This window comes from Taeniopygia guttata, chromosome 13 (genome assembly GCF_048771995.1).
Source record: "Taeniopygia guttata chromosome 13, bTaeGut7.mat, whole genome shotgun sequence".
Lineage (NCBI taxonomy): Eukaryota > Metazoa > Chordata > Aves > Passeriformes > Estrildidae > Taeniopygia > Taeniopygia guttata.
In genome coordinates this window covers 9,931,842-9,945,210 of record NC_133038.1, presented here as the reverse complement: position 1 = coordinate 9,945,210, position 13,369 = coordinate 9,931,842, and the positions used below count along the sequence as shown (strand labels likewise).

At 50.2% G+C, this 13,369-nt stretch overlaps 2 protein-coding genes across 2 annotated transcripts; one reads left to right on the top strand and one right to left on the bottom strand.

Moving 5' to 3' along the window:
• Positions 1 to 747: 747 nt before the first annotated feature.
• Positions 748 to 3,502, bottom strand: GDF9 (growth differentiation factor 9). Its single transcript, XM_012574875.5, has 2 exons — positions 3,010 to 3,502; positions 748 to 1,974 (listed from the first exon to the last, which is right to left on the bottom strand). Exons 1-2 carry the CDS (start codon positions 3,437 to 3,439, stop codon positions 1,040 to 1,042), a joined length of 1,365 nt encoding a protein of 454 aa, XP_012430329.5. The 5' UTR covers positions 3,440 to 3,502; the 3' UTR covers positions 748 to 1,039.
• A 739-nt stretch (positions 3,503 to 4,241) lies between these two features.
• C1QTNF2 (C1q and TNF related 2) lies at positions 4,242 to 13,163 on the top strand. The gene is made up of 3 exons (XM_041718887.2): positions 4,242 to 8,130; positions 10,808 to 11,056; positions 12,240 to 13,163. Exons 2-3 carry the CDS (start codon positions 10,816 to 10,818, stop codon positions 12,845 to 12,847), a joined length of 849 nt encoding a protein of 282 aa, XP_041574821.2. The 5' UTR covers positions 4,242 to 8,130; positions 10,808 to 10,815; the 3' UTR covers positions 12,848 to 13,163.
• Positions 13,164 to 13,369: the final 206 nt, after the last annotated feature.

Below are 13,369 nucleotides of genomic sequence, written 5' to 3'. Positions count from 1 at the left end.
AGAAAGTTACAGCATTTATTCATTAATCCATTAGCAAGTCAATGTTAAAGGATGTTCTGAGCAGGTTTTACAATATAGTGCTGCTCCCTATCCTTTAATTAACAAGCAAACCAGAAAAATCCCCACTAAAGCTGAGAAGTTTTGTGTATGAACCCCAAGTCCAGGAGGAGAAAATAAATCATAATAAATCAATTACAGTAAAAATTTGGTGTGGAAGCATCTAGAGTTGAGGCACTTGTTACCTACAGTTTCATTGTGAGAGGAAACAAAGCTGTGGCCCCACATTTCAGAATATTAAGCCCACCGAACAGTATTTTCATCAACACATTTAAGGCTTTTAGAAGCCATTTTTGGGGATTAAGCTTTTTAAACAAATCTTCCTACATCAGAAGCCAGTAGCCGTGTGGCTCTAGTGGACAATCCTCTGCCCTCACCCCATGGACAGCTGCTCCTTATTCTCAAATCAAAGAAAGCCTCACCTGATGCCAATTTTTACCAGAATAGTGCTTTCATTTAAGTGTTCACAAATTACCCAGAGCTGCCCTTAAATTCTTACCCTTCTTTTAGCTGAGAAAGCCCAAAGAGTGCAACAGAATAAAAGCAAAAAACAACCTGTTAACTCTTTACAGAACTGTAAGGAAGGGTTTTGTCACCGTGCCTGGAAGAGCTGGAATGTGGTAGGGGAAGGAGAATGAAAAACTGAAGAAATTATTCTAACATTAAAGACTTTCTCCCTTTCCTAGTCATTTTTGGAGATGCCACACACAAGGTTTCTTTAGAGGCAGAGTAGCAGGCACAGCATGTCAGGGTATGAGTGATAGCCATTTATTTATCTCTTTTTGTAATAAATCAGCTTAAAAATAGACATTTAGTAGTTGAACCTTTTCCCCCATTTTAAGTGCAAAATTCTCCCGATAAAAAGACTCTGTTTACATTGAATTGCACATTCTAGAAAGACTGAGTGAGTACAAAAATCGGTGCTCTGATGTGAACCCCGTTTTGTGTTCGGGAGTGCAGACCCCGCCCAAAGCCGGTCCCGCTAGCGGCAGGTGCACTTGGTGGCGATCATGTCCTCGTACTCCTTGTAGACAATGGAGCCGTCGGGCTCGATGGTCAGCACGCTGAGCGGGCTGTAGGCGGCCGGCACGCACGAGGGCCTGGGCACCGAGGGGTCCAGCCGCTCGTAGATGAGGGTCTGCACCATGGTGTGCACCGGGGAGCCGTAGCGGTGGCCCAGGGCGCGGGGACATTCCCCCCGGCAGAACTGCGGGCTGTAGCGGTGCGGGGCGATGATCCAGCGGTCCCACCGCAGCTGGCTGAAGCTCAGGCGGAAGCTGTGCAGCTCGCACTCGTTCTGAGGGAACACAAACTGCTTCAGGTACTCGCTCAGGTTACGAGCTGAGGTGGCCGGAGCCGCTTTGGGATTCTCGTTCCTTCGCTGGCGAGAGGCCCTTTTACCCTGGGGATTGCCTTGTCCTCTGTCACCCTTTGGAAGATCCACAAGCGGGCTGCTACTTTTCCTCCCGTGCCTCAGTGAGCTCCCCCGGTGATAAGCTTGCTCGCTGGTGTCATTCAGGTACAGCAGAAGGGAAGGGGGAACCAGTGTCACATTAACAGCGTTTTCCAGTTTCGTGCTCCCTTGTGGGTCACCCATCAGACAAGTGAAGTTCAGAGCCATATGGACGTTCCTCCTGTTCATAGCAATCAGAGGCTGGAGGAAAGAAGTCACATCCATCTCCACCCATTTGCGTTTTCTAACGTCAAAGTGCAGGCTAAAAGCTAGAGAGTGGGAAATGCTGGGACAGACTTGGCTGGAAAAATCATGTTCCTTAAGAGATAAATGGCACATGCAGGTGATGGAAGAGGAAATGGGAACAGATGTGTCAAAGGAATAGAGCAAGACGGATTTGAGTAAGTGCTCCAGAGCAGTAACACGATCCAAGTTGAAGAGCAAATCCACTGAGTGAACATCTCCTGGGAAGGGAAACAGATTCCTGTAGTATTAGTGTGTCTTATTTTTCCACCTAGACATAAATACTGTTGTAGTGGATAAGTAAAATTTATTCAGCAGCATAAGAAAACCATTTCTATGCCCTCCCTTACATTTACTATGTGAAATTTCTACTTTGGTCAGGGACATACAAGTAAAAATTAAGAAATTTTTAAAAACGAAAGAAAACCCCTGATTTTAACAGTTATTCGAATTCATTTCTCTAAAAGAACCAGCACAAGAGAAAGCCGGTGCTGGTGTGGGGTAACAGGACCTAAACACTCTAGATGATACAAACCATAAAATCCACCTTAAAGGCCTGTTCCTCTGCAGCAGCACAATGCTTGTATCTGTCTTTCTAGTGAAAAGCCCGAGTCCAGAGAACTCAGTCACCTCAGCAGGATTAACAGCCTACAATTTCTAGGTGCTGTTGTGATTGACTCACATTTAAGAAAGCCATGGAAGCACCATAAGTTACAGTATGCCCAGCCATCCCAGTTCTGAGCCTGATTTGAGAGTAACTCTACTCTTCCCTTCAGGTTTAGGTCATGATTCTTCTCTAGCAAATGTAGCAGGCAAGGAGAGGAGTCTCTGGCAGTGGGTTCTGGCAGCTTGGTACAAGTCTCACACCAGTGCTGTAATTCTTGGAAAAAAAGCAAAGCCAAGATGGGCTATAGAAGGAAATGTGCTGCCCATTAGGCCTCAACATTTTTTCCATTTTTCTTACTTCACTCAGATCTGCTCGTGGCTTTTTCTGACTCATGAGGAGATGAGCCAGCCCAAAACATCAGCATGTCTTGTACACACCACTTGTGTGGTGTTCCCCAGCCTGTGAAGTCTGTACCTAATGCCACTCAAAGACAAGTAGGCTATGAAAAACTCCCCCAGTTCAGGAGAAGAACCTCCAGGACTAAAATAGCAGCAGCTCTAAAGGAAGGAGGTATTTTTATCTGGTGCTGCGGGCAGAGGAGACACAGAAACCCCGCGTACCCTTCTTCCCAGCAGCGCCGCACTCCTACCTTTGCCCAGGTGCGCGGGGCGGTGCTCGCATTCCCAGCACGGGGTGAAGAGCCGCACCGTGTTATAGAGGCGGCCTCGCTGCGCCTTGGGGATGCCGTCCCTGGTGGCAGACATCCTGTACAGCCTCTTCATGTACCGAAGGGCCCTGGAGTCCGGCTGCAGCCGCGGCGCCTCGCTGTGCCAGCCCCGGGGGCCGCGGTTGTGCAGCACCTTCAGCAAGGGGGGCAGGAGGGCATGGGCCGGTGCCTCGCCTTGGGGCAGCTGCAGCCCCGCTCTGAGCTGGTTCGCAGCATCCTCAGGGGCTGCCAAAAACCCAGGGGCCTCCGCAGAGTCCTCCCAACCCCTGGAGCGGGGTGAGAACTGGGTGCCAGCAGAGAGCCAGGGCAAGCAGCAGGACAAACAGACACAAATCCTCCAAGTGCTCTCCATGCTCTTGAGGGCTGCGGATGGAAAATAAAAAAAACCAAACCTCCCCTCAAGTATTCGAGGAAAAACAAAAGTGCCTGAGCCCCATCCCTTATATAGGTTGCAGCTGTGGAATGTGAGGGAGGTTTCCTTCTGATTAGGAAGCAAAGAGAAATATCTGCAGCTGGCCCCTGAAGCCACAGGTTCAGTGCAGTTGGGCTAAGTCTTGGCCCTGGGAGCTTATTATAAAGAGATAGTAATTCTGAATTAACCTTTTTCACGTGGGAAATTACAGGCTGGGAGTGAGTGCCAGCCCACAGAGGGAGCTGGGGAGGTGTTAGTGTTGCCTGGTCTAATTAATCTTGGTTTATTTGCAGGAATATATGAAGCTAAATATTACTGCTCTTAGCCTTTGGCCTCTCTCCATGTGCTGGTGAAGTAGTTTCACCAGCTCTGAGCTGAACAACCCAGCCCTCAGCTGCTCACTGGGCATAAAGTTGTGAGTTTTGTTAAGGAAGCAGGTTTGAGGCTGCTTAGAGAGCATCTTACAAGTAGCTTAATTTAGGGGTTATATCAGATGTTCTCCCTCTTGCCTTGGTGTGTTGCAGTGGAAAGCTGAGTTTGCCAAGCTTGTTACTATCTCTTTCAGCTTCCCTGGTGTATTTTCCTGCCTGAGAAGCTCTTGTTTACAAGCTGGAGAGCAAAGAAAGCCCTGAAAAATCAAAAATTGTGAAAAATGGAGTCTGCTGGTGTTACCTGCCCCGTTTGCTGCCTGAGGTGAGGTTTGAGGTTACCTGCTGTACACCAACTGTGAGTTATATTTCCAGAGTTTTTTATTGCTCCTAAATCAAATGACAGTTCTGGTCCTTCTTATAGGATCTCTGCCATGGAGTTCAGTTGTGGCTTTAAGGTAGGAGTAGGGAAATTATTTCTCGTTTTGTTTGTGTCTTGTTTATTTTACATTATTACTGGATATGGTTAAAGTGCAAGTCTGGTGCTGCAGACTCCAGAGCAAGGGGCTGGAGGTTTTTTGTAGTTGAGAAATACAAGGTATTTTGAGAAATCCCTTCTTGTCTATGTTACTTGGTATCAAGGCAGGGGCCAATTGTGGTGAGTCAGAAAGGTTGCTGAATTTACTTTGAATTACAGAATTTACTGAATTTACTTTGAATTATTAATAGAAGGTATATGGAACAAAAAGCAATAACCCCAAGCTTTACACAGCATCTGCTCAGTGCTGGCAGTGGCCCACTGGTGATTGGGCTGGTTCCCACTTCCGTCTTCCCAAAATAAGCTCTATTTATTTTTATCTTAATGGGTCAGGGCTGCAGCTCCTAAGCAGAGCGAATGGTCTCAAGGGCATCCTTTAAGTTTAAACAGGGTTTTGACTCATTTTTATGGGGGCTTTTGGAGAGGGACAATCACTCTCTGTAGGCTGCTTACAGGCTTTCAGAGTGCTTTTATGCAGGGCAATAAAAATTACTCAATTCACCATCCCACAGTAAGACTGGAGGCCTGTTGGGTGGAAAAATGCTTATTCCTTCCCATTAGTATCTCTCCAAAACCCCAAAGCACTGACACTCATCTTTGGTGAGGCACACTCCCATTGTTACTGCTGGGTTTTAAGCTGCCTCCAGCCTTGGTGTGAATTTCAGCTCTTCTGGCATTTGCTGAATCATTTTATTTGGTTACAAAGTCGTGGCTGCAAGGTCAGCGCCTAACAATGAAAGCAGTGAGTGCTCAGAAGGTAAACAAGGGGAAATCCTACCAGGCTGGGACACAGCCCTGTGCTGGGCTGGGAACTGATGGTTACCCACTTTTAGGCACTCCCACTTCTCCCCCACAGCACGTGCACAGCAACAGCAAAGGTGAATGAACCTTTAGGTGTCCTTTGTCCTGTAGGATTAAGGATGGCAAACCAGATATATTTATATAGAAATCAACTATTGATCATGCTAGTGATAAGACTAAAAATGCCTTAAACAGAATTATTTGCTACCTAGTATGGGTAGCCAGAACTACTAGTATAGTACAGTGTGTTATTTTTGAAGCAAAATTGAAGCATTTATATTAAAGTAGTTCTATTGGGGCAATTATACTAAAGATAAGAAAAAGTATTAGTTAGAGAATGGTGTTACTCATCCAGACCAATGACTGTGGGCAAATCTCTTTGGCTCAGCCCTGAGGAGTAGCTTGAGGGGTGTCTCCACTCCAGGAGGAATCTCCACACATTCTCCAAGAGGGGTGTGTTGAAAACCCTCTGTTAAACAGTGGGCCTGGGCTGTCAGGCAGATGTGTCTGGGCCAGCCGTGCCAGCTCAGCAGTTTTGGATGAGGTGTCGGTAGCATCACTTGTTTGTTCCTTTATCGGGCACTTTATCATCTACCACATTTTCACATTGCTCTCAGATGTTTAACTTTGGGACCCATGGGTCAGGCTGGTTTTAACATTATTCACCCCAAAAGCAGCGTGAACCCCTTCTCCACTCACTGGCAGCTTTTCAAGCAGGGAATTGTTTGAGTTGTTCCCCCTCGCTCCAGGCAGAGCATCCTGAGCAGGGACTGCACCCCCAGCCCACACCTGTCCCTGAGCCAGCCCCTTCCCTGGGGACACCACGGGAGTCACAGCAGGGAGGCTTCTGCTAAAAGGCAGCACAGAGGGGACAAGAGCTGCTGAATGTCCCCTGCAGTGTCTCAGTGACACAAAAAGCACTGAGCACGAGTCTCAGGCTGCTCTGATTCTCTGTGCAGTCTGTTTATTTAACAAATTGTGCTGCCAAGTGTTCTCAGCAGAGCTGTCTGGGACCCTGGTGGAGCCTGGCCTGGCTGTGCAGCACAGACAGATTTTCCATCTGCAGGAGCTTCCCAGCAGATTCTCCCCACGCTGCTGAACGAGGTCAGGCTGTCTCTGCCTTCCCCATGCTGCAGACCTGGGCACAAAACCACCCTGAACTGGGAATTCCCTGCTCCTGCCTGGAGCTGCCTGCCAGGATTGCTGTGTGTCCAAGCATCCTCTCGTCCCTGGCCCGTGTCACACCCATCCCAAAGCACAGGTGCCACGGGGTAGGAGCAGGATCAGCAGAGGAGCTGTTTCTTTTCCACACCATCTGAGGAAACCACTCTGGCTTCCCAGGCCCATCCCACTGGCATGGCAGCAAAGCCCAGGGAAGCTTTCACCTGGTTTCCTATTTCTCACGAAATGCTTTGAGCCTTTTGGCCTACACCCAGGCAGAGGGGCCCAGCAGGAGATCTGGGTTCCTACAAACTTCATAGAAACAGACAAAAAGTGAGAATTTCTATCTGACCAATATCCAGAGCTGCTCTCGCAGCAGTGTCTGGGTCTGTCCCAGCTGTGCTTACCCCAGTGCCAGAGGTGAGCCAGCTTTTCTAGAACAGCCCTTTTCCCAGGGAAATGCAAAGCTGATGATTGCACGGGTTTGGGAAGGGGGGCTGTTCCCCTGGAGGTTGTTCAGTGTCAGGAAGCTGGGGCTGGGGTGCTGGCTCTGCAGGAGCTCTGTGGGACTGTCAGCACAGCACGAAAACAGCCCTGTGCTTCCTCAGCCAAATGTTTCCAGTCCTCCCAGGGGCATCTAAGCTGGCCCCAGCTCACAAAGCCAACTCTGTACAGACTTCATTTTTATGTTAGATCCGTTCCCACCAAGTGCCAAAAGCAAGCATGGGCGAAAGCTTAAAAATAAACCACAACAGCTCTGAGAAGGATGATCTTGGGCAGATCAAGGAATGACAATTCCAGTGCTCTCCCGATCAGCTGATGTTCTGCACCGAGCAGAAAGGATTTACTGGCTGCAGGGCGGGTTTGGAGCCCTGCCACCAGGCACATGCCCGTCCCACGCCTGTGTGGGATCCTGGGGGGGCCAGAGCAGAAATCCACTACCAAAGATGAATCTGATCAATACCAGCCCTGGCAGCATCCCAGAGCATCCTGCTCCAGCCTCAGCTGCTACTCCTGCTGTTCCTGCCTTACCTGAAGTAATTTTTGGGGGTTGTAATTACTTTCCATGCTTAAAACAAAATCCCAATCCTTTCCCAAGACAGAAGCATTCCTGCCCTGCCACCCTGAAGACAAAGTTGTATTTTGTAGTGCACATCAGCCTGAAGAAGGGCCGAGGTACAAATTTGCATTTGCAGAGCTGCTGCGTGACTTGGTCCTTAAATTCAAGCCAGGAGTGATTCAAGTGACTTTCCACCCGTAGGACAAAGTATTCTTCCCTTTAATGCTCCAGGATAAAGTGTCAAAATTGTTCCCCAGTTGGATCAGTGTTACCCATTCCCTGCTTGTGTGGGCAGCAGAGGGGCAGCATCAATCAGAAATGATCCAGGCAGCCCCTGAGCCTTTCCTCCAGGATTGTGAGGGAGAAGGAGAAAGGGAAAAGCTCCCCAAGCATCAAGAGCTTTCCGGCCACATGTGTGTAAAACTCTTTTCCCGTGCCACGTGACTGAGGAAGAGGCACAGATCCATTACACAATAATAAAAATATGCCTTTGGCAACGTGGATCCAAAGTGGAGCTGCTGCAGGGAGCTCAAACTACGCACGAGAAGGAGTAAAACAGGAATAAAAAGGACCAAAGTCAATCCTGCACAGCCCTCCCAGGACCTGCTGTGGCAGGACGGGGCTGGGATCTGCAGCAGAACATCTGCCTGAAGCCCTGGGGGCTGCCAGCGCCTGTCAGGCTCTCACTGAGGAGATCAGGCTGGTGAGTAGATCCACTTTTCCTTTCTCTGCCTCTCCCTCGTTTTAAGGTTCACTTTGAAAACTTCCCAAATAAGGTCTAAGTCACTGAGCACTCAGGTTTCCAACGCCTGCAGAGGAATCCATAAAGGCAACAGTTGCCAGTTAAAGAAATGACACCATGAAGGAAACATTCCTCAGCCTTTGCTGGGAGCTCCCACCTCCTTCAGCCCGTCCCTGCACTGGGCAGCTGCCGAGACGGGCTTGAGCTCGGGGTTAGGAAGGGTTTGGCACAGGAATTCTTGGTGTTTCTGCTCCACACTAGGGGACGTTTGGCACAGGAATTCCCGGTGCCTGAAGCCAGGAGAGCGCTGCAGGTTCAGGACAGAAGGTGCATCCTCTGCTTTGCCTCCTTTGCCGTTGCTTTGTGCAGCAGCAGGGAACACATCAAACCCTGGTTGGTGTGCTTCCCTGGCCTCTATCAGGTAAATCTTTCCGGTGTTCTGCCACTGCTGTCACATCTGATTTCACCGAAATCAGCCTCGCACCCAAGGGCTCCTTTTTCTTCCACCCCGGGAATGCTGCAGGGCAACATCCAGAGCTGAGAATTAGGCTCGTGGGGATAATGATTATCTTGAAGATTAATTAAGACACAGTGATGTACCCTAGGAAATTGTGAGGCATGTTTTATTTGAGAAAGATGGATGTTTTATTTGAGAAAGCCTCAAATACTGGAAGGAAATAGAGAAGAAAATCACGGTGATTGCTCACTGCTGGGTCCTGATCCTGCTCCTGCCTCCCTCCAAGCAGCAATTCCCTCAGTTTCCTATTCCCACCACCACGTTGCACAGGGTGGCTTCAATGGCCAAAAAATTACCATCCAACCACTGCACGTGCCACCAAACCCTGCATCTGGCAACCCTCAGGGATTTTCCCCTGGGATCTCAGCCCAGCTGCCCTGGAAGCAGCAGAAAGTACAGCTGACCCTGACTCTTACAGGCAGGATCTTTTCTTACAGAATCACTTCTTTAATGCACAACAGGCATTGGTCATGGCCCAAAGGTCTCTAACCCTGGTGACAAAGCCATTAGTTAAAATGTCATTGGAAAATCAGCCCTGCTGCTGCACAGCCTCCTGTGCTGGGCTGGCTGCCCACACCAAGGAGAGGGGAGATGCCAATCTGCTTCCAATTTCCTTTTTGGAGCTCATCGAACCTTCTACATCGAGGAACAATTTTCCTGTTAAGGTGGAACAGCATGAGGTTTGTTCTCTTTCAAAAAGATTTCTTGAAGAGGTTATTTATAGATGCTCTTGTGGATGTGGTGGTGCTTTGCATCCCACGCACATTGCTGGGATATGGGATGAAGTGTTCTTGTGGAGCCATTAATTAGCATCAGCTCTGGAGCCGTGCCAGAGCACAGCCCCAGCTACTTGGATACTCCCCACTTATCTGGTCCCACAGACCCCCCAACCTTGGGGGATTTTGTTTGCCACTTTTTATCCCATCAGGTCAATGAGCTGGGTTGTCTCAAGGTATCAGAAGTGATTATGGTAAGAAACTGGCACAGGAGGAGCTGCCCTTCCATTCTCTGCTCCTTCTCACACCTTTCTTCTCCACATGAGGCATTCCCAGCTTTTCTCCAGGTTATGCTCCACAATGACATTTTTCCCTGCCACAGTTGTGAGTCACATCTACCTCCAGACACCTCTCACTTCTCTGCCCCGCTGGAGGGGTTCCTGGGAAGCAGGGATGCAGCTTGCCTCGTGATCTCCCACTCCACAGGCATTTTGTTTCCCTTCTCATGAACTCAGAAGCCTTCATTCAACTTTCCACATGAACACTGGGTGGTGTTTTCCATCTCACAACTCCATTAAACCAATGCCTTTCAGCAGCAGCAAATCAGAGCTGCAGAACCAAAGGGCTTAAGCAGCCAAATCCAGCCCTGGATCTGGTTTGCATTTCCTTCTCCTCTGCATGTTCTTAATTATAATATCACAGAACTGGGGGCTCCCACTGAGCATAAATATGTAGGATCAGCTGGCTGGATTTGGAGCATCTAAATATGCATTTCCACCCCTCAGGAGCTAAGAGCAGGATGAGAGCTAAGCTCAACATGGAATTTAGCCAGTGCTTTGAGCATCTTATTTGCAGTGCAGGAGTTGCATAGAACAGTACTGGGGAGCTGCAAACGCTGAGCTGCAGTGGGGAAGGGGATGAGGCTCAGCTCATCTGACAGGCAAAAGGCACTAAGGCCTGGCCCAAAGCCTGCCCAGCCTCTCTTCTGAGTCCTGCCCTGCATCACACGATGGGCTTTGTGCTTTGGAGAAACCCAGTGACCCAACCATGGGCTGGGGATTTTCACACCAAGCCCCTTGTCCTTCTTCCACTCCCCTGCTCCCAAGCAGGTGCTTTCTGCACCCTTCTGCCATTGCTCCTGGTGTTTGGGAGGAAAAGAGGCTCAGGGAGCAAAACAAAATGAGGGATGGCCACAGATACAGACTTGGAGAAGAGTAAGTTTGATAAAAATATTGGTCTGACCTAGAAAACTGCGTGAACCAAGTCCTTGGAATTGCATCACACCAAAGATCTTCCCCACTCTGCCAGGACAAGCCAAATAATCTCTCATTTTCATGCAAGTTCCTACACAGCCCATGCCAGCGGTGCCCACAGGCTGCTCCCTTGTCCCGTCTGCTCCCCACAGGCTGTGCCATGATCTCTGCTGTGCTGCTCCTCTGGACTGTGCCCTGCGTGGCAAACCACATCCTGGGGGGCTTTGCCAAGCGGGAGCTGCAGGAGGGTGCCCAGCTGGCCTGCAGCCTGCCAGGGCCCCCCGGGCCCCCCGGGCCGCCCGGCGTGCCCGGCACCCCCGGCACCGTGGGCAGGATGGGCTTCCCCGGCAAGGACGGCAAGGACGGCCAGGACGGCGACAAAGGCGAGCACGGCGATGAAGGTAAGAGAGAGGCGCTCGGCGTGACCGTGGGAAGGTGGAAGCTGTGGGGAACAGCCCCTTCACAGCTCCACTCGTGGGAAACTCCTCCGAGTGATCCCGCTGGTCCGAGGGGCTCCGGACTCACACCCTGTCCTGGCAGCTGCAGGTTCTGCTGGCTTCATTCTGGCACGCAGCGAGGTTTGCCCTGCGCTGCTCAGGGCTCTCTAGGGCAGGCAAGGAGCAATGAAAGCGAGGAGCAATGAAGGCAAGGAGCTGCTCCCAGGAACACCAGAGCCCCGTGAGAAAAGGCAGCCCTCTAACGGGACAGGCGCTGGCCATGCCGGACCCAGTGCAGAGCACGCAGAGCTGTGGCGGGGTTGTGCTCTGCTTCTGCCGGGGTCAGAGGCAGCAGGAGCAGCGCTGTGCACAGCAGAGATTTCCCTCTGCCACGCTAGAGAGCACTCCTGCCTCAGCAACGCCAGCGAGCCCAGCCTGGCCTGCCTCCCTCCTCCCTCCCCAAACCGGAGTCTGGAGAGCAGATTTCCAGCCACAGCTGCGTTTCGATCTGCTCTTGCTAACAGCAGGTCAAGAGACACTGCATAAATCCTCACGGTTTTGTTCATATCAGATACCACCGAGCCCGAATCACTGCCAGCCCAACTCCGTTCCCATCCCTAGGCAGCCCCTGGCCCCAGTGTTTGCTGGTTCATCCCCCAGCTGGGCTGGGCTGGGCTGGGCTTTTAATCACATCTAGATTTACTTTTATCTTGTTTTTTACAGTCTCATGCTAAATGTTTAAAAAAAAGGCAAAGAAAAAAGAGAGACATGAGATCAAAAGTACTCACCTGCTCAATGTGAGGCTCTGAAAGCTTCACAAACCTGCCCCACTGTGTAAAACCCATACATTTAAAGCTTGTTCTGTAATCCCTCCTTTTTCTCAAGTGAGCCAGATAATGGAATCAGCCTTTTGGTCCTTAAAAAGGACAGAGCTCCACTGTTACCACACCAGCTCCCTGCCTACCCTGGCTGCTCAGTCCGGACAGATGTCCAGACCCCGGTGGGATTTCAGTGGGATTCTCACACCAGCAATGGCTTCCTCCTAAATTAAATCCCTGCTGCAGTGCTCTAACCTCCTTCCACCCGCTCTGTCACATCATTCCCTCAAGAGTGATAGGAAAAACTGATAAGATCATTTGTCTTCCAGGTCCCCAGGGCAGAACAGGAAACCCTGGCAAGCCGGGTCCGAAGGGGAAAGCAGGGGCCATTGGCAAGGCAGGGCCCCGGGGGCCCAAGGGTTTGAAGGGCAATCCCGGGAAAAACGGGGCTCCAGGGAAGAAAGGGCCCAAAGGGGGCAAGGGTGAGCCCGGGCTGCCGGGACCCTGCAGCTGCGGGGCCAGCAAGGCCAGGTCGGCCTTCTCGGTGGCCGTGTCCACCAGCTACCCCAGGGAGAGGCTGCCCATCAAGTTCGACAGGATCCTGATGAACGAGGGAGGGCATTACAACGCTTCCAGTGGGAAGTTCATCTGCAGCATCCCAGGGATTTACTACTTCACCTACGACATCACTCTGGCCAACAAGCACCTGGCCATTGGCCTGGTCCACAACGGCCAGTACCGGATCAAGACTTTTGATGCCAACACCGGGAACCACGATGTGGCCTCTGGATCGACCATCCTGGCGCTGAAGCAGGAGGATGAGGTGTGGCTGCAAATCTTTTACTCAGAGCAAAATGGGCTCTTTTATGATCCCTACTGGACAGACAGCTTATTTACTGGATTCTTGATTTATCCTGACCAAGATTATCTCAATTAAGTGTAGGAGGAGAAACTATGGAAAAAAATAGGAAATGGGCCTGAATCCAACAAACTGAAGCCTTACGTGGGACGTGTCTGGGATTATCAGATATTTCCACATTTGCCTATGGAATTATCAGCTGATTGCACCCTGTATAGGCTATTTAGACTTTTCCACAGGGTACCAGGCTTTCAGCAGCCTCATGAATGTCTCCATCCCAAGCCACACATTATGTATTCCATGATTATTCCAACATGCCATGGACATGTAACTCAAATACTGGTGCAGAATGCTTTGGTTATTGCATTGTTATAATAAAGCATGGAAACCAACAGTCATTTCCTAAATCTGAGCTGGGAAGTGCCACTGATGCTGGAGATTGTGTCACTGGGCCTCCTCCCCCACACCCCAGCACAGTCCTTGCTAATGGAATTGGGCTTTGCCAGCCAGTTCAGAGTCAGGAATTTGGTCAGCTGGAGTTGTAAATGTCCCTCTCAGTCCCATAAAGGCAGCTCTAACAGCAAAGGCATCTGGTCTGCA